The sequence below is a fragment of the Labrus bergylta genome, chromosome 16 (genome assembly GCF_963930695.1).
Source record: "Labrus bergylta chromosome 16, fLabBer1.1, whole genome shotgun sequence".
In the NCBI taxonomy this organism is placed as follows: domain Eukaryota; kingdom Metazoa; phylum Chordata; class Actinopteri; order Labriformes; family Labridae; genus Labrus; species Labrus bergylta.
In genome coordinates, this window is record NC_089210.1 from 10,612,700 (window position 1) to 10,633,223 (window position 20,524).

Genomic DNA, 20,524 nt, shown 5'->3' on the forward strand with positions numbered 1-20,524 from the left:
CACACTCATAATATCCTTTGAATTCAGCCTCCATCCTTGTATTCCACTCTCCCTCTCAATGTTCATTAAATAATTGAGCACAGTCCTCGCTTTCAGTGAGCAGCACTGACCCATGCTCCCATGTGTCTGTTTTATTGAGACACCATGCTCATGCTCCGAAAGTATGTCAGTGTCTTTAAAGTGTATGAGATATTCCGTCTGGCCGGTGGGTCAAGATCAGAAGTGGACATTAAAATTCATAAAGGATCACTTTGAATCCAAAGGCTCGGCTGTAGCAGAGAGAGGAGATGAGGTGATAAACACGAGAGCCTCGGGTTGACGTGGACGGAAAACAAGCTGCAGGACAAAGCAAGGCCTCTGTCTTCTCGGTCACCTGCACCTGAGTCTGCCGGGGGCGTTCATGTGCACACAGACGAGACAACTTGCCATGCAGAGAAATTAGAAAAGAGACATCACATCCCCAAACATACATTCTATCATAGGAATTCACAATGACTACGTAGGTTATATTTTGAAGGTTTTCATATTTAAGTACAACTCTCCTCATAAAAACAGAAAATGTTTCTGATGGCCACTGTGCTCCAGCCACAGCAGATTAACCTGCTTGTCCAAGTGGAGAGGAAAGGAAACTTCCAACAGACTCAAATCCTTCTTTAAGAAGAATTTTAATACAGAAAAAAATATCTTAATAGAGTATGGACTAAAGCTGTCCTTGATCTGATGCATGGCTGCAAGGCAAGCTCTACCACACTTTTCTATTTATGAAATAATCTCTCGCCAAAGGCTACACACATAAGCTCAGACAATCCTTTTTAACCAGCATCTCATGCGACCTCTTGTCCACCCTGCAACATCATTTAAATACTCTCGTCTTTACTCCTCTCAGGGGACTTTTTTCTGTAGTTTCTCTGGCTAACATTTGACTTCAGGGACCATGTTGAAGACATTTAAAAGAAAGAAGACGGACACTGTAAGCATACATAACCAGGCTTTAGTCAGAACAACTAGACACATTGAGATTATTTTTTTTACTGCTGTCTGTCAAATATAGAGCCGCTTGAGCACAAGGAATATATTTGCCTAAATACTGCATGGTCATATGTCAGAGCTGTTTATATTTTTCAATAAAAATGTGAAAAAATCTGAGCAGAAAAAAGAACAATCCACCATTATGTGGAGGGACTGTATCTGTATGTATGCAGATGTGAACTTAGAAAGACCTTTGCAGCTTATCAAATATTCAGATTAAGATTGTGATTTAAAGTTAAAACGAGCAGTTTTTATATTTGGATTCAAGCTTTGCTGCTGTTGGAGGAGACAGATTTGCATGAAATGTGACAGTGTGTGCGTTGATGTGTGCTATCATTATCTCAGTGGCAATCAGCTGTGCCAGACGAAGAATATGTGTCAACTTAGAAAAAAGATAAGCCTATATACAGATATATAATGCATACATACAGTGATAGATAAGTCAAATATTGTGTGCTAGCAGAGATAGAACTCAGTCAAAAGCATGGAAATGTCATCAGAATAGTCTTATTATTTAAACAGGATCCTTTTATAGAGAAACAGTCAATATTCTATGTGCTCCAGTGAGATGCATGATCAGTCTGATTCAAATTCACCTTCATATTCTAACTTTTTTTCACACAATAAAAGCAGGACCCAAGGGGGCTCATAAAAATGTCCAATCCACCAAATAACCCGTTCAGCCGACGACGTCTGCCTCGATCAAATCCAAAAATAAAACACCGAGCCTTTTCTCTTTCTGAATCTTCTTTTGAAAGTTTTTAATGGCTCATGAATCGATCCCTCCTGCATCTTTTTTTTCTAACAAGCTGAACAGCAAGGGAGGATAAAATAAGTGGAGGAATAATCCTGGCCCTTTTGGCACCACAGAAGACAGTAGCACAGAAAAATTACCTTTATTAAGTCTACAACGACCCCATTGATTTTCTGTTGTGTGTCTGCAATGATAATGAAGCAGCGGATGTCAGAGCGGCCACAGTGTAATCAGTGAATTCTTTGACAGCCTTTCTCATGGTGAGAAAGAGGGGAAAAGAGCCAAACTGTGACAAAATGCTGGCTGGCACGTGAACGTACAACTAATTTGATCACTCAGAGAAACAACTTTTTAATAAAGAAAGTAGACGATTGAAGATGGTCCTGATGATGTATTGGTTAAGGCCAAAGCACTCAAGTATGGGAGACTGTTTTTTGGCCCGCCGTTGTCATGTGTAGTGTGGTTTGAACTCTGAGCCTGTTTGTTGTGGACTGAGTCATGCATGCCACGCGGGAGATGACGCATCAATTCAGAAAGTACGGTAGGCGCGCAGCACCTTGGTGGCTTACAGGCTTGATTTGATTGGCAAAATCGAGTCACTACAGTCCTCTTATCCTTCAGTTACAGATGAAGGAGGTTTGACCACATCATTGGATATTATGAGGCAATAAATAATGTGTCCTTTCTGTCACTTTATCATAACAAAAGAAGGCAAAAAAAGACAAAAAAGTGTCCTAAATAATGGTTACAATGACAATCTAGTCACATTTTTTTTTGCACACACATCAAGCCTACAAACACACTCACAATACTTCCTCACATAAACAGCCTCGGAGGCAGGGGAGTGTAAGGCAGACTCAGATTCATGCCCGTACAATCCCAAATTGGGGACTGATTTTATTCCTCACACATTCATATCTGAAACCATTTCTATGTAAATTCGCAGCTCTTCTGCATCCCCTGACATTGTCGTTCGCTGCTCCAGCAACACTAGCCACAGGACAAATTTTAAAGCAGCCAAAGAGACTTTGATCCCTCTGAATACAAATGATGACACGGCTCAACAAAGAGGCCATTCACACGTCCTCCTCTGTCACGCTATGCAGCCGCCTTTAGGGCACGTGGTAGTCAGATTAGCTACACTTGAACCTGCTAAAGCGCTAGAAGATGCTCGGCCATGCAAAGATACACAGAGCACAGAAAGACACAATAACATTCTTTGGATATGAGTGATTAAATGATCAGTTATCACATCAACGAACCAAATTATTCAAACCTGATCTATAAAAATGTTGATAATATAATATCATGTTAACATTTGTATCAACTGTAGATGAAGACATTTGTTCTATCTGCTCTAGTTGAGGAGTAGAGTAGATATATGTCATATATGTATTCCAGTTGTCTCATATACACAGCTCAAATACAAACTCTGTCAATAACGCTCTCTTGAACGCACACACACTCAGCATCACCCACGAACTCGAGCTAACTTGCAAGCTAAATCACAACAAATATTCCCCTGGTAGCTGTAGTTCTGCAGCTATGTCCTGCCCATGTTTCTCTTGTTCATATATTTAGTGATAGGAGGGGGAAAACGACCAAAGCGGCATGCCTGCTGTTGCCATGGAGCTTTCAGACTCTGTCTACCAGTTTGCACAGGGGCAATCAGGATAAAAAAAACCCTAAGTTTGGGAATCAGCTAATCAGCTTATGGCTTGGCTCTCATTAAGCAAGAGAGTTTAGTTGTATGACAAAAATCTCAAACATGTCAGAAATTCATCTGACCAGTTTGGAGCAGCAGAACAGGCTGCGATAGGTCCCCTGGGCCCTTTTGTACCTTTTAGGGCAAACAATGCACTATTGGCATGATTCAGCCAAATTTTAAATTGTTGGAACCCAAACATCGGGTCAGAATCGGCCTGCAATCGCTCAGTATGTCCAGCCTTAATCAGTGGGGTGGGGGTGGGGGGGTTATTCAAAATGTATCCAGTGAAAATAGTTTGAGCTATTCGTCTACGACTCTGCTCTTTTTCAGTATCGGATGAAAGAGATCTTACTTTTGCAAGAAAGATAAAAATAGTGACCTCTTCTCAGAGAGGGGAAAATTCTCATCAATCATATTTAACTTAATAGATAGAGAATTCAGACTGTTCTTGAAGATAAGGGATGAGACGCAGACATATTGAGGTCTGTTGGACTCAGCATGTGAAGATTCAGAGATGTGACTTACTGTCTTATAAAGTCTCAAATTAGACTAGTTGTGCAGTAAGAAATCTTCATGACTTCTACCTTGATGTGCAGAGAAATGAAACCTCTTTGATGATGGACGGTCAGTCTGTGAACTTAAGGCAGACCTTTCTGCTCTGTCATAGCTTCTCTGCCTCATTATTTATCTTTTTGTTCTTCAGTGTATCTGCAAGAGGGCAGCTAGATAGCCAAACAATATGATGCAAAATGTCCTGCTTGGATCCAGCTTAGCATGTAGGGTTTTGTTTTCTGAAATTGATTTTGTTTATAGATCCACATTTGAACTAATTTTATCACCTTTTGCCTAAACAGTGGGTGACTTCCATGCAAAAGCTAGCTACTGTAGATGCAAGGAAAACATATTTAGATAGTAATAGCCGGGTGAGTAACTTGGAATTGATACTGGCATAATAAACATGTTTATTTTTGCAATCTATAAACTCAATATCTAAGACAAAAAAGAAACAAATTACTTTATGAGTACATAACTGTAAAACATTTTTGTAATAAATGTGGCACCTGTAACAACCACGCCAGCTAATCCAGTATGCAATCCAATATCATGTGACATTCTCCCACACGCACTGACTCGAGGAGTTCACGTCATGAAAGAACATAACCTGCTGTTCAGATGTTAAGTCTTTAACTTTATACCTCTATAAAAACTCCATTTACTACCAACACAAACAGTGTCTTTAATTTCCTCCACCTCACACTCCTCTGCAGTTCACGACTCAAACTCACTTCTCGATGGCAGAAAGAGAAAGTCATTATAGCTAAGGATTAGATCGATCAGTTGGTGTGTGTGTGTGTGTGTGTGTGTGTGTGTGTGTGTGTGTGTGTGTGTGTGTGTGTGTGTGTGTGTGCACACACATTCAAACTCTGTAGATTGCAGGCAAATTGTGTTAGAATATACTCAACAGTATATTTAAAAACAGCAGATTCTTAGAGTTGTGTCATATTCGTTTGCCCCTGGAAGGCTGCTGAATAATGGGACAAAGGTTTTTATTTTTCTATTTAGAAAGCTGTGTCTCTTTTTAAATTAAGCTAATTTTAAAACACTTCCTGACTCGTTCAAAGAAACCTGCTTCACAATGAGAAAAAAAAAAAAAAAAAAAAGCTCCCATTAATGGAACATCTTCCCCCAACAACACTTGAAATGTTCTCCTCTAAATGGGTTTATGCTTCTACTGGAAAGGCAGAGTCTCCCATCACTGCCTTGGAAACCAGCACAAGTAAACAAAGGTGTGATTGGGTTGTTGCTTCACATGTAGCCTCATCTCACATCTCCTGCTCCCCTTGGTCTATCTTTATTTCCCATGTGGGGCAATAATGGTTTCCATGACTCAGGAAATCTCGCACATGCATGTTTGTGTGTTTGCCTAATGTTATGGTGGTTAATAACAGATTAAGCATCAAAGCAGTGAGCATCGGCGCTGCCATGCTTTCCATAAATTAACTCCACCTTTTGTCTCTATTCCTTGCTTATTTGTGTCTCATTATTTGTGTTGGGTGAAATCCATGCAAATGAAGAGGAGTCTAATCCTGTCCCTGGTTAGAGGTGATAATTGTACCTTTTGTTGTTTCCAGTTATAAATTCTTATCAGACAGGTGGAGTGATGTGCAGTTTAAGAAATGATCCTGTCACATTACTTCAGTATACTTCATTCTGGGGTTTTAGCACAAGAATGTTATTGATGAAGCCTACAACATCAACAAATTGCATTTCTTGACACAATCTCCTAATCTTTGATGAACAGTTCTCGTTTTATTCGGAATATTTCTCTGCCTAGATCTCAGCCCCCTCCTCAGCTCATCATCTATACACAAAATGGGTTTGTTGTTGAGTCAATGTAAACCATGCAGGCTCTAATTACGCCCATTAAGGATGCTAATTACACACCTGAAAAATGGCCAACAAACAAGACAACAGAGCGCAGATCCTGGCTTCCCCAGAAGGCAGAGACTGGGAACAGTGTGCCTATAATCCCTTTCACCACACAGACGCTGTCCTTGGCCTGAGAAAGAGCAGCATCCCGCAGGCAAAGACATGTTCTCATCTGCACAGAGGAGATAACTACACCTCACCCAGCCTCCACCCCTCCTCCACCAACCTGCCTCTGCACACCCTCCATCCTCCTGGCCCTCTAAGTTTTCTGTCTCCTGATGGTACACACATACACACACACACGCACGCACACACGCACGCACGCACAAATGTCCCCGCAAGCTCACTGGAAAGATGAGGAGGGAGAAGAAGGACAGGAGTTTGAATGAGTTTGGACAGCAAAGTGAAAGCAAAGCCTTTTTTCCTGTCTTCCTGCTATGGCGTTGGCATTCTGTGTGAATCTCTGCTGATCCAGTCACTTTGAAGTTTGCAGCCTTTGATTTGGACAAAGATTGTGGAATTTGATCCCTGTTTAAAAGGAGATGGCACACAGGGCTTCTTTGCTAAATCAATGACTGGTTCCAGCTGGGACTGAAGTGCATCTGTGGTTTTATTGGTGTGACCAACTGGCCCACAAGCTTCTGATATTGACTCAGCGCTCACAGTGCAGAGGGATTTGCAAACGACCAGCGGTAAGCAGCGAGCAGCGACAACAGGTTGATAGAGAGCTGTCACATTGCATGATGATACACCAGAAGCAATCAAAGCCAAGAGCTCTCAGCACTGCAGATAACAGGGACGGGGACATCGCCGTCTCATGTGGTGCCTCGATCTGAAATGAAGAAGTTGCTGTGCAGGTACACTGCAGCCACTTCAGAGTTTATTATTAGGACTGGTGTCCTTGTAAAGAGTCTGACTGATCAGATAGAGTAAATGTCCATGTTTAGCTGAACATTGTGTGCAGGGATGGGCTGCTATCAGTAGCTAGATCCAACATCCATTTCAGCAGGCTTATAGTTTGACATAACACACAGAGTTTTGGCATTAAATGATTTCAGAGGCAACACTTACCATTTGTAGTTGTACTTTGAAAAGGTTATTTAATGGCTCCAGATATGCATGAAGACAATACTGATTTTTTTTTTTCGATATTCCTTAGCTGCAGGATACCGCTCAAATAGAAACATTAGAAAGAATAGAAGACCCAAGAGGGGATTGAGAACATTGCACAATAGTTGTTTGTAGAAAAATGCCTCAACGGTGTTCCTGTCCCTGATCCTTATCAAACATGCCCAAAGTTATGTTCATTGTTGTGACTCTTCCAGCCTTATCTAGGCACAAGGAAATCTGTTTGAACAGGAGGCAGCCAGATAACTCTGACAGAGCACATCTTACGTGAGCTTGCAGATTCATCTGGTTCCCAGCCTCTATTTGACATACCTGTCCCAAAGATTTGAACTCTCTTATGGACCACTGTTTTTCTCAAACAAAACTGCCAGTTTAACGATTGACTTTAAAGGACCAGGGCTTTGTTAAAAGGGCCTACTCACTGATAAGCACACATGGTCATGATCATAGGTGCCATTTTGTACCAGAAGCATTAAAAGCAATTGGTAGGTGCAGAGCAAGTTATTATTAGGCAGCTTCTTTTCAAAAGAGCACTTTCCACTGCTGCTGTTCAGGGGGAAGAGTGCACGGTCCTATTCATTTCAAAACACTCCCTGTCTTTTTCTGAAGTCACCTTTTTTTCTTCTCCTGCCTTTCTCTCTTTCTCCCACTCTCGCTTTCCCTCTGCGTCTCACTTCTCTGCCTCTCTCCTCCATTGCCAGTCCAACAGCTGCTTCTCTTTTGGCTGGCCTCCAAATGGATGACTGAGGAGAGTGAATGGGTTTTTAATTTCACTTGTTAACACAGCTTTCTCACTGGTTCCCCTCCCTTAACCTGCAGAGCCAACACTGGCAGTAAGGAAGAAAACTTGAGCATGATCTAAACATCAAACTTTCTAATTAACAGGACGTTGATTTGGCATAAAGTGAGCTATTATTCTGTATTCTCCTTTCTCCCCTCTTTGTTGATTAATTAATCACGGAGGGTTTTATTCAACTATCTCCGAAGAGGATGGAAGTTATTAAAGCAGTGATATTGTACTGTTGCTCCCAGAGCGCAGACCTCTGTCACCACTGCATGTATTTAAACTCCAAAACCCAACAGGTGCATTCATGAGGCCTGAGGCAAGGTGGCTGCTGCTATAGCTGCTGCTGCCATGTGCAGGGAGAAGCCCAATGGCCATCATAAGATCGTCGTCGTGATTCGATACTTTCACCTCACACTGACATTTTTATACTGTGCACGTGACCTTTCTGTGACGCACTGCTGCATAAGAATAAGACAGAAAAGGGGGAAGCACTTCTACTGCAGCTAGCACAGAATGCTAATAAACTGATATCGGTTTAATTCTGATGTATTCAAACTTAAAGAATGAGCTGTCATGAAAAACTGTCGGTGGTGCAACCTGATGGAGCTGAGCTAAAGGAAACACAACATTTCTACTAATTTGGTAATACGTAATATGTATAATGATACTTGGACATGTCACAATGTACATAGGTCGCTTTGTGATAAATACTGAGGGAAAAGAGTCTCATTACGTTTTTTAAGAAGCCAAAGAACAATACAACATGATAAAGTAACTACTACACCATTAGTAAATCTTTAACTAATGGTGGGACAATTGGGAAATAATAAGGAACTAACTAGTTAATCATTAGTTAAGGGGGAAAATAACTTGGAACAAATGAGAAACATATGAGGAAATATTTATGTGTTTAACATTTGCAAATGAGGGGGGTGGCTTTGTTACTAGGGAATAAATTAGGTATTTGGTTTAACCATTTTCAGGTTGGTCTATCTATGATATAAATCAAGTGTAGCTTAATTGGCTGTTCTCTAACCTTTACACCAGCAGTGATTTTTTTTCAGGCCAAATCACCAGTTGAATGATAGACATAACTACAGGCAAATAGAAAAGAGAAAGTCAACATTTCAGAAACATATCAGGTCGTTTTAGGTTAATCGTTTATCTCTTTCGAGACGTGTAACTGCCAAATGCCAGTGACCAAGTCATGGAGGAGGCAAACATCAAGTTAGTAGTGCCCTCTTGTGGAATAACATGCACATCGCAGTCCATGGCTCACTGGAGAGGTTAGAGGTCTATGAAATCATAACCTCTTGTTTCTGTCTCCACTAGCCCCTCCTCTAACAACAGTCCATCCTCTAACAACAGTCCATCCTCATCACTCTGTCTCTGTCATCTTTTCTTTTACATTATTCAAGTTAACCCAGTCATCTTTCCATCTACCTGCTTATGATGTAGCCTAGTATCACTATTTGACCTCGAGAGCATATTCTGATGAGCATCATTCTAAACAAACAATTAAAACCAGTGATAGTTTTGTTTGTGTAATTCTTTCAATCTGTCCACCCTCTTCTTCTCTTTCAGTTTTATGTCCTGTGCTGCTGCCTGCGGTACTGCCTGACACACAAGCCCCCTGCTGGCTGCATATGAAAACTACCAAAACAAAACGTGTTAAGCGCTTCAAACAAAGTTTCACAAACAATGGAGCACACCTTAAAATGATCTTTTATCTGTGCAGCTTCCCCACTTGAAAAGGATGGATAGCTCTACATACGGGATTCTGGATTCAACTCAAACAACAACTTTCGCACCCTTTTGATTCTGAAAGGTTCAAACTTTCAGTTTTCATTGAAAAATGAGCAATGAGCTTTTGGCAATGAGCTTTTGGGGTTAACAACACTCTAGACTGAAAATAACGCATACATGTGCTTAATGTAGACAGGCAACAAAAATGCACAGCTTGAATTTTGCAAAGGAAAACACATTAAGCATCAGCGCAACTTACCAAAAGCTCTAATTCAATTTATGAAATGTCAGTATGTTGTGATTTAATAGATGAAAATGTAACTTGTTTTTATCCCAAATACGATTTATAATACTGTTTTACTTCACAGTCATGGTCAGTGGCAGAAGGCTAAATGAAACCTATAACCTTTAGAGATATTTATTCAGATTTAAAGTTGTGTGTAAAGACATTACTTCATTATGTTGTCTGCTTAATTTGTCTATGTTGAAACAGAAATGTTCAAATATACCTCCACTGAGTAAAATGTGATTCTAAATGTGGTAAAATTGTCTGCAGCTGCTGTCTAAAACCTTGGATACAATTGATGATGACAAGTGGGTGTGTCAGTTGGCAGTGGGGCCAACAAGATATCTCCCCACGTATAAGACGGCCTTGGAGTAGAAGGTAAACCTTAAAACTATTAAAACAGTTTTATAAGAATGAAAGAAGAGCTTTTCTATTTGGATTGGGTCGTGATATGAGTATGCAACGGAAACCAGAAGGCTGATTTTTTTTTTTTTTTTGTAAAGAATGTTTTTATTCGTGTGATGCAGACATTGTAAAGGAGTGAAGTCAGAGTTCACTTAAACTATGTGATGAAAACAACTCAGTATCACTCCTGGGCATTGTGTCTACATGTATTGCTTTAGAAAACAAAACATACTGGCACATATTTGAAAACCAATGCAATATATCTAGAGGTAGAGAGAGAGAGAGAGAGAGAGAGAGAGAGAGAGAGAGAGAGAGAGAGAGAGAGAGAGACACACACACACACACACACACACACACACACACACACACACACACACACACACACACACACACACACACACACACACACACACACACACACACATATATACATATTATATTGGTAGATTCCATTAAGCCATTCATGTGTTATATTACATCGTTATGTACTGGTCCTATGTATTTTCCAGCCTATTGTTTTGTTTTCTATTTTGACCATCTATTTTCTATCTTCTCCCATTATCAGAAAAAAAAAGCTTCATTACCTCAGGACAATGAGATAAATCTATCTCTTATCATGGGGGAACCAGCGTTATTATCCACAAATAAAAAGATTAATAAGCTGAGATCTTGAGAAAATGACCAAAAATCACTTGTTATCAAGGGATGAAGCAAATAAAATGTGGAAGCATATATACATTTATTTTTAATATATACTCGTTCTGTTTTTTTTTTTCTCGCCACAAGTCGAGACATACATGGTCCAGGTCATGTTGGGTTGTGGATGGCCGGCTACCAAACACAGAAAGGTAACGTTGGTTTCTGGTTTCACTTTTTTCACCTCCTCTCTCAGATGCACAGTAGGATGAGCTGCAGAATGGAGTCATAAGTTATGTCAAAGTTATGCTTATCTTACACTTAATACATATTTTGATGTCCTTATGACTGAAAAATGTTGTTTTAATACTAAAAGTTGAATAATCCTTAACCATTTAGTCCTCAACCATAGTCTATTACATGCATCATGTTTTGAAAGAGCCAGATCTTTGTATCATAACCTCAGACCTCTGACTGTTATTGGATCTTGATGTGAAAAAGATACTGACCATTGACAACAACAGAGATTGCTAGTTGCTTGACGATTGGCCTTCCCCTGATTTCGGCACGACACGTGTAAGTCCCAGCATCTTCTCTTCTCACACCTTGAATAAGGAGTGTGTTATCAGGAAGATGACGCACACGCCTTCCGGCTGAAGATGGAAATAAGTGAGTGAGAGTCAGAGTGAGGGACACAGTGATGGAAAGAAAACAACATGGATGGATGAAGGCCAACACAACTTACACACAAAAGAGAAAAGGAGGTTAGGAAGCAAAAGACATGTTTAAAATTTGCACCCAAAACATTCTTTATAATTTAAACTATAATATCAGTTCAAGCATCTGAAGCAAATTTTTGTAGGACCTCAATATTACAGTTCAGGCTATGTGAAGACAAGTTAAGTCGATACTTTTGTCTGGCTGACTGAATCTGCATGTCTAGCATGTCTGCTTTTATTTTTTTTTATAAAAGAGAGAACTTAAAAGAGAGAACTTAAAAAGTAACTATGAATTCATGAAACTCGACTATTCAAGACAGCTCAACAGATCAGTCAAGTCCGGGATAAAAAAAACATACTGGCGCCATCCCTGCTTATGCAAGCCACTGGATGGGTTTATTTCACATTTTGTGGGTCAGTAGACACTGAGGTCACCCAAATATATGTTCAAAATATGTTTTCATAATATGTCCCCTTTAAAGAGACATCAATATCAGTATCAGCCTGTTTCATAAACAACTACATTTTCATCATCATCTCAAAGCAGCTGCTTGCTGCGCTTGAGAACAAAATTGATGAGAGTAATTCAGAATGAATCAATGGTAAAGATCTGGGCTGTAAATTTAAAACATTAAGATTAAAGATACTAAAGCACTATATCCCCACTTGCCCATGTTCTTGTCCTACCATTGGTTGAAATTTCTTGTCTGTCTCTGAACCAGTGAGCATCAACGGCTGGCTGGCCTGTCACCTGGCACGGCACCACGCCATCTGTGCCCTCCAGAAACTCATGGTAAGTAGAGGTGCCTCCAAAAGAAGGACCCTCTGACAGAAGGGGGGGAAGGTTAGGGTGCCTTAGTCTCTATACATATAGTACAGATGAGTGAAATCATAGTCAAAGGTGTGCGGCTAGTCATTTACATACCGTAAGTGTAGAGCATTTTCTGAACTTCATCTTGATGTCCGCTGTCAAAGTCACACCGACAGGTGTACTTGCCCCGCATCTTGCATCGTGGCCTTCTTATGTAATTTAGAGGAGGTCACATCCACCGTAGAAACCTTCTCTTCATCTTCAATATCTTTCCCCATCCTTCTGCCACGTTATGTCTCCCTCTCCACCAGTTACCAGAGGAAACAAAGGTTCAGAGTTCTAGAGAAGGTTCAAAATGAAATGTAACTTTCTTGGACAAGCTCCATGAATCATTAAATAAGATATTTGAAAAAAGACTCACCTTTACACAGCATTAAGATCTCTTGTCCCACCAGAACATCTTGTTTACTGGTAATGATGTCCATCTTTGCTTCTATCATCATTCAACAGAAATACACATTTTTAACACAACAACAGTGAGTATAACAATTAGTCATTTTAAAACATAAGAAATGAAATGATACCAAAGACTACACTGAACTATTGATAAGTGAATATATAAGTTATCTTGTAAAACACATTTAAAAGGAAATCATCTAAACACTAACTTCACTTTGAAATAAACATGCAGTTTGTTGTTGGGTTGTTGTGCTCTAACACATTTTGTAGCGCACAAAAATGTAGACAACTTTAAAAGCTCATCAGTTTGTGCACCTGCAGAAAGATTTCAACCCTTGAGTCATTTTGAGTCATTTCATGTTTCATTTGCAAAGTGCCAATATTTTCCCCTAAATGCAGCACTTACACGTATTATTTTGACACTTCTTGCTAAGATTGAAATAATGTTGACAGATCTTACCTGTGCCTGGCAGCAGCAGCAGCAGCAGCAGTGAGACCATTCTCAGGATGAGGGCTGACTGGTTTGTCATGTTTACCTGAACATATGACACTAAATAAAAAATTCTGCTGTTTTTGTGTTCAGTCCAAAATGTTTGATTTTGCAGTCAGCACAGTTGAACAATGGGGTTTAATGCATCATCTAATGATGTTTAAAAATCAAACAGCTCCAAAATGAGACCTAAAGCATAACTATGATGGGACAGGGTCTGTGTTAGAGGTTATATAGAGGAACAAAAACAGAGGAGATGAGAGGATACGAGAAAGGGTGAGGAAAGAGAGAGAGAGAGAGCACTGCTCTCTGGTCCATGTGTTTACACCACCAGAGTCACTGCTGGTCATTCATGAAGACAAATGAAAGGTGACGACTGAAAGATGCCTCTCCTCCTCTCATTTTTCTCTTTTTTTGTCAACCCACATTCGTCCCTACCGAGTCTTTGTCTTTTATTTATTTATCCTTTATTCTTTAGCTCTTTTTATTTCCTTTCATCATCTTCCTTCTTTCTCTCTTTTCCACTCTGTCTGTTCCCTTTCTCTTGCTCCAGGCTACCGGATGAAAGGGGAGGCAGCCCTCCAGGGAAGGGAGAGATGGCCAAAGATTTTTTATCATTCCATCCTTTTTCCTCTCATTTAAAAAAAGGGTCACATACTTCTCAAGCACACGCAACCTTAACCTGCACTGTGCCAAAGTACAGATACAGTACAGTATGCCAGACCACACATGTTGCTGAAAACGTGCATCCTTTAGGATGCTGGTATCAACAAACCTCAGTGACACCCATTCTACTACAAAGAAAACATTTTCTTTACTTTGAACTCTGTGGTTGGAGGAAGGAATAGAAGGAGCCCAGTTTAAAAGTTTTGATTACCAACTTAGCCTTAAACATTTAATCATTTAAGTCAAGCTTGCCATCATCTACTGCTGTTGCACAGGCTTTTGAGTTTTTGTATTGTTATCTGTTCACAACATGTCATGTTTACATCATGTAAATATTAGACAAATAACATGTCTGTGATGTTATAGGAGTCTGTGGTCCTGCTTGTATTGTAAGATAAGCTACAGACAGCAAACGGAGTGAAGAGTCACATAATTCACAAGGTTTTTACTTGATGCTTGAGGGATTAAAAGTTCCCACGATGTATTCTCAATCAGATACTACTAACTAATAACTACAAAAAAAAACCAAGGTGGTTGTACTGAAATGATCAGCTTCAAGAAGGTTGATATTTCTTCCCAGTAATGCAATTCAAAGCAGGGTGACAAAAGCTGAGGACAAAAGGGCCGTACCTTTTCTTAGAAATGCAGATTTGTCTTAGTCCAGGTACGCCTTAGGAACCATGGAGAAGTTGGACATGCTGTTGGACTTCATGGTCTTAAAGGAACAGTGATGTGATATCTTCTGGATGGTTTTCCTCACTCAGATCCCGACAACAACCTGATCTGACGCCTTTGATTTTTAGCTGACTGTGACCTTTCATTTAAGGTTTGATTAAAGGACATAACAGGACAAATCAACAACAGGAACGAGAGACAGGATATGGTCAATCAGCCAGACGTGCCTTTACCGTTGATCAAGAAAAAAATAATAGTTTATGGGAATCATGTTGACGTCAGGTAAGTTTGTCTATCTAAGTGTGCAGCTCTAATATGAGAACGAGTGCTATGTTTTTTTTTTGATTTTATTCAACAATAATAGTCCTCATGTTGTCTTTTTTTCATGATTTTTATGCTTCAACCGCATTATGATTCATTGGGGTCTGAACTGTGATGTGTGCCATGGCTCTTGAATAATTATAGTACATAGTATATAAGCATATCAAAGTTCCTCATAAGACAACATTTGTTTTAATAGGCATTGACATGAACTGTGTTTTTTAAAGTAAGTGTCCATAAAGAGATGACAGAGGAAGCACTGGACGAGGATAACTACGACCGTGTGACAGCAGCTCAGAAAAGGACATAACCATGGGCGCTTCAATCAGCCAATAGGGAGACAAGGATCTGAAGCAGCTTCAGAATAGGAGACAATATGCTCAACAAACTACTAGACCATTTTTCAACCAGCATCTATTAGAGCAGTGGTTCTCAAACTATGGTACGCGTACCACCGGTGGTACGAGGGCTCCCTGTGGTAGTACGCAAAGAAATCTCCACAATACAAAAAACAAACCCGTTCAGCATAAAACGACAATTTTGTTTTTGTCGTACTCTTATCTAGCTTGTATCTATTGGGTTGTATTTATATCAAATGTGTTTTACCCTCTAAATTAATCTAGTTTTTGCAACAAACAACTTTAATCTGCTCAATTTATGATCGCACGCGCATAGACATAAACGTCTCGCGTTTTGAAAAGTTCCACTCGATATTCCGTTATGGTTCAGTACTGAAGCAACAGCAAGCAGCTGTAGGCCTACGTCAACAGATATTCTGTTCATGTCATTAACAATGTACAATGTACAATGTACAAACATTAACAGATATTATGTTAATGTAGACCTACATTAACAGATATTCTGTTATTTATTGCAGTTCAGCACACAATCCGCAGCAAGCAGCTGTACATTAACATTATTAAAACGGAGCCAGAAGAAGTTTCAGTTTTGATGCATGTAGAGACAGCGGACCTTATCGCCCCCCCCCCCCCCCCCCTCCCTCTATCTCTCTCTCTGTAGCTCTGAAGCTGACGTGACTCTGCTCTCTTTTGATGTCTTAACACTCTGTAGGAGTCGAGAGGGATTTTTTTTTAAAAGGCAGTTTTGCTATGTTGAACGCAGTTCTCGCTCTCTCTCCCCCGCTACCTCTCGCTCTCTCAGGCACGCAGCAATTTTATGAATAAATGAAAAATTAAATGAGAACAGGTCGGAAATATACCCAGGTATCGTGTTTGTGTGGGAAACACTGGAGACTAAATATTTCCAAACAGGTTGTTGGTATAAAGTTGTCATTTTTATTGTTCTGCACTTTTGTGTGTGCAAGTTCTAGCGCTAACCCTTAGTAGGCCTACAGTGTGGCTGCCAGCAGTCAATAACAAATAATATTCTTTTTATGAATTAATTTGTCTCTTGCATTAAATGTGTGTTAAAATAGGCCCACAGTGTATTTTAACGTCTACCATAATGGTGGTACTTGGAGAGCCAAATATTTTCGGAGGTGGTACACAGTCTGAAAAATTTGAGAAGCACTGTATTACAATGTTTTACCTGAACCATCTCTTCATACGTGATGAACATTATTCTGTCTCCCAGTTCGGAGTGTTTCCAGCTCTTCAAATGGTCGGTCCATTTTCCAAGCATTACTGCAGAAAACACGGACAATATCAAACTGTATGAATTCAACCACTTCTCTACGTTGGAAATGGCAACGACTCAAATAAATTGAGGGAGGTCAATCCTGGTGGTTAAAATTTGAATTTACACAATTTGGTGAATATTGAGATCAAGACACAATAACTTGTCTTCAAAGCTTGAGCTGAACTAAACCAACAACGGCCTTTCTGAAAGTGCTCCTCCACATGATTCCGGCCGACGGCAAACCAGATGTCATTAAGTGGAGAGCAGGACGATATATAACAATGTGAAATATGTTTTACATTTGTTGTTCTCTCCATATTGGAATTTACAATAAGCTAGTTTTGTAGCTCACTCCTACAAGCAGACAATTTGGAGATCTGGAGAGGGATGAGAAGCTGCTGATTTTACTGTACTGCCATTCTGTCAGACTGGTTTCTTCCTATGATGTCTGGAAGGTGATTCCTGTTTGCCATTTGATCTTTGTAGAAAAGATGTGCGCTGGATTTAACAAAAAACATAGTAAGAGCATCGCTGAGAATCTAAACGTATCATTTTATCTTGATTATCTACATATCAAAAATCATTAAAATACAAAATAGAAAATATAAATTGATAAATGGCCAGCCCTACAATTGTTGTAGTCCACCAAAATGATGATCTATTCTAACTGCTTCTATATTTCATTTAGGTGGGATGAGACTTCTGACCTCTTCCCTCCAGGAATTTGTTCATGAACTCATCGAATGTTCCTGGATCTGAAAGGAATCCAGCCATTTGATGAAAGTAAAACGAAGACACCAAGACGTCTTTGGGGTTCCTCATAACGTAGATCACCTACAGCAAAAAGACAGAAGAGACACATTTGATAAGTCTGCTTGAAATGAAATAAAGATCCAAGGAGCTCTTCTGACAAACTGTTTTTTTAAGACTCCGCCCAGCTACCTTGGCTTTGGAGGTGTGGAATGATGGGGGCATGAGGTGGTAAGGGAAATGTGAGACTATCGCCCGTGGAGAAGCCATCTTATCTACAACCAATTCTAATCTTGTCTCCTCCAGCCAGGGGACCCTGTCCCAGTTAGGAATGGTTTGTATTAGAGTCAGATCTCCTCCATTGAGCAACAGAGGGAGGACTTCCTGCATCCAGGCTGTCCCTGAAGAGAGGAGTAAAGCAGCTGTTAATACTGAATAAGACAGCAGTAATCATTAGTATTATTGCACAAGGACAAGCTACCAACACAGAGATACAAAGTCTGACTGTACAGTTGCCATTTTAGACAAATGGCATATTTAAAGGTGAGCCGAATTTGCAAAAAGCAGTTCCTGTTTGCAATGTAGCCGTCTGTAGGGACAACTTTGACCGGATTACTATGCTATTGAATGATCCTTTTAAATATACTGATTCTCAGGCCAGTTCTGGAGTTATGATGATGAGAAGTTTGGTTGTTGAGCAGATTCACATGTTTTATTTGAGACAAAATGACTTCATAGTAAATGATCAACAGATCTGTGCCCCGTCAAAACAATAAATAAGCTACAAGAATTGTGCAGAGAAAACTTTCTGCAGCCTCTTTTACGGCGATCACTTACGGAAGCGTACACTGACCTGACTTTGGATACACGACAGCCAAGACGTCATCATCTTTAAACGTAAACTCCTGCGCAAACTTTAAACTTTCCAAGGAGTGAGCCGCTGTGGGAAGCATAAGTCCATGGTAGAGCATATACATCTCATCGGAAGACATGATGTTTCAAGGATTTCTAAATCGAAGTGCAACTCAGTCTGCAAACACGAAAAGAGGTGAAGTAGGTCACACTTCTGACTGCGGTCAAGCCAGCCGCTCCTCGCTTTTATATGGTGAAGTGAGCCGCCCCTAATTTTGAAGTGCTCACGTATTCTGATCTTTATGATAAACGCTCCAGACTCCAGAGCGAGCATGAGTAACAGACAGAGAGAGCGATAAAGTGAAGTGCTAAATGCCTAGGTCTTACCATACAACTGGCTGAGATACACATGTATGAAACAGGGGGCAAACAAAATACTGTTCAGGGAATAGCTTCGGAGGTCAGTTAATTAATTAATAATTAATACTTCTTAGACTACATGCACCGGTACTATGGAGTACTTTTACTGTGTACTTTTTGAAGAATCCACCGTCAAAGTTCCTTATAAATCACTATAATGAGTATTTCTTCTGAGTTTGACGTCTTGTAAAAACAAAATCTTTCATAAGTACACAATGATTCTGATATAGTTGGACTTAGTACTTCTTAGACTACATGCACAGATACTATGAAGTACTTTTACTGTGTACTTTTTGAGTAATCCACTGTCAAAGTTCCTTATAAATCACTATAATGAGTATTTCTTCTGAGTTTGACGTCTTGTAAAAACAAAATCTTTCATAAGTACACAATGATTCTGATATAGTTGGACTTAGTACTTCTTAGACTACAGGCACAGATACTATGAAGTACTTTTACTGTGTACTTTTTGAGTAATCCACTGTCAAAGTCCAATATAAAGCACTATAATGAGTCTTTTTTTATGACTTTGATATCTTGTAAAAAACAATTCTTCCATGAGTACACAATGATTCTGATATGGTTGGACTAAGTACTTCTTAGACTACATGCACCGGTACTATGAAGTACTTTTACTGTGTACTTTTTGAGAAATCCACTGTCAAATTCCCTTATATGTCATATTACAGAGTCTTTTTTTCTGACTTTGACGTCTTGTAAAAACAAATTCTTCCATAAGTACACCATGATTCTGATATGACTATAATTAATACTTCTTAGACTACATGCACCGGTACTATGGAGTACTTTTACTGTGTACTTTTTGAGAAATCCACCATCAAACTCCTTTATATGTCATGTTACAGAGTCTTTTTTTTCTGACTTTGATGTCTTGTAAAAACAAATTACTTCATAAGTACACAATGATTCTGGTATGGTTGGACTAAGTACTTCATAGACTACATGCACTGGTACTATGAAGTACTTTTACTGTGTACTTTTTGAGGAATCCACTGTCAAAGTGCCTTATAAATCACTATAATGAGTATTTCTTCTGAGTTTGACGTCTTGTAAAAACAAAATCTTTCATAAGTACACAATGATTCTGATATAGTTGGACTTAGTACTTCTTAGACTACATGCACAGATACTATGAAGTACTTTTACTGTGTACTTTTTGAGTAATCCACTGTCAAAGTCCAATATAAAGCACTATAATGAGTCTTTTTTTATGACTTTGATATCTTGTAAAAAACAATTCTTCCATGAGTACACAATGATTCTGATATGGTTGGACTTAGTACTTCTTAGACTACATGGACGGGTACTATGAAGTACTTTTACTGTGTACTTTTTGAGAAATCCACTGTCAAGCTCCCTTACACACAGCACAGCTCTCTGCAGTGTTTTGAATGTGACAGTACCAATTTGATACGCTCTGTCACAGCTACATGTTGCACTTTTAATATTTTGCAATAAACTCACATACAAGCATTTTTCAAATAATAATAATCTTTCACGAATAAAAAAATACTGTTGACATTTTTTTTTACATTTATTATAAACATTAAAAACACTACAACAATGCAGGTCTAGATTAACAGAATATCTGTTAATATAGGCCTACATTAACAGATATTCTGTAATTCATTGCAGTTCAGCACACAATCCGCAGCAAGCAGCTGTACAGTAACATTTTTAAAACGGAGCCAGGAGAAGCTTCAGTTTTGATGCATGTTGTCATTTTTATTGTTCTGCACTTTTGTGTGTGCAAGTTCTAGCGCTAACCCTTAGTAGGCCTACAGTGTGGCTGC

At 39.4% G+C, this 20,524-nt stretch overlaps 1 protein-coding gene and 1 pseudogene across 2 annotated transcripts; both read right to left on the bottom strand.

The window, feature by feature from the left end:
• Nucleotides 1-10,995: 10,995 nt before the first annotated feature.
• On the bottom strand, nucleotides 10,996-13,428 carry LOC109983137 (neural cell adhesion molecule 1-like; annotated as a pseudogene).
• LOC109983127 (sulfotransferase 2B1-like) lies at nucleotides 12,634-18,541 on the bottom strand. Of its 2 annotated transcripts, XM_065965133.1 has the most exons (8): nucleotides 18,292-18,541; nucleotides 17,631-17,839; nucleotides 17,396-17,522; nucleotides 16,599-16,693; nucleotides 14,685-14,868; nucleotides 13,359-13,434; nucleotides 12,861-12,932; nucleotides 12,634-12,778 (listed from the first exon to the last, which is right to left on the bottom strand). In XM_065965133.1, the coding sequence occupies exons 1-5, from the start codon at nucleotides 18,428-18,430 to the stop codon at nucleotides 14,854-14,856; spliced, it is 585 nt and encodes a 194-aa protein (XP_065821205.1). In that variant the 5' UTR covers nucleotides 18,431-18,541; the 3' UTR covers nucleotides 12,634-12,778; nucleotides 12,861-12,932; nucleotides 13,359-13,434; nucleotides 14,685-14,853. The 2 variants fall into 2 exon arrangements, with proteins under 2 accessions (XP_065821205.1, XP_065821204.1); XM_065965132.1 differs by lacking the exons at nucleotides 12,634-12,778; nucleotides 12,861-12,932; nucleotides 13,359-13,434; nucleotides 14,685-14,868 and having other exon boundaries at nucleotides 16,047-16,693.
• Nucleotides 18,542-20,524: the final 1,983 nt, after the last annotated feature.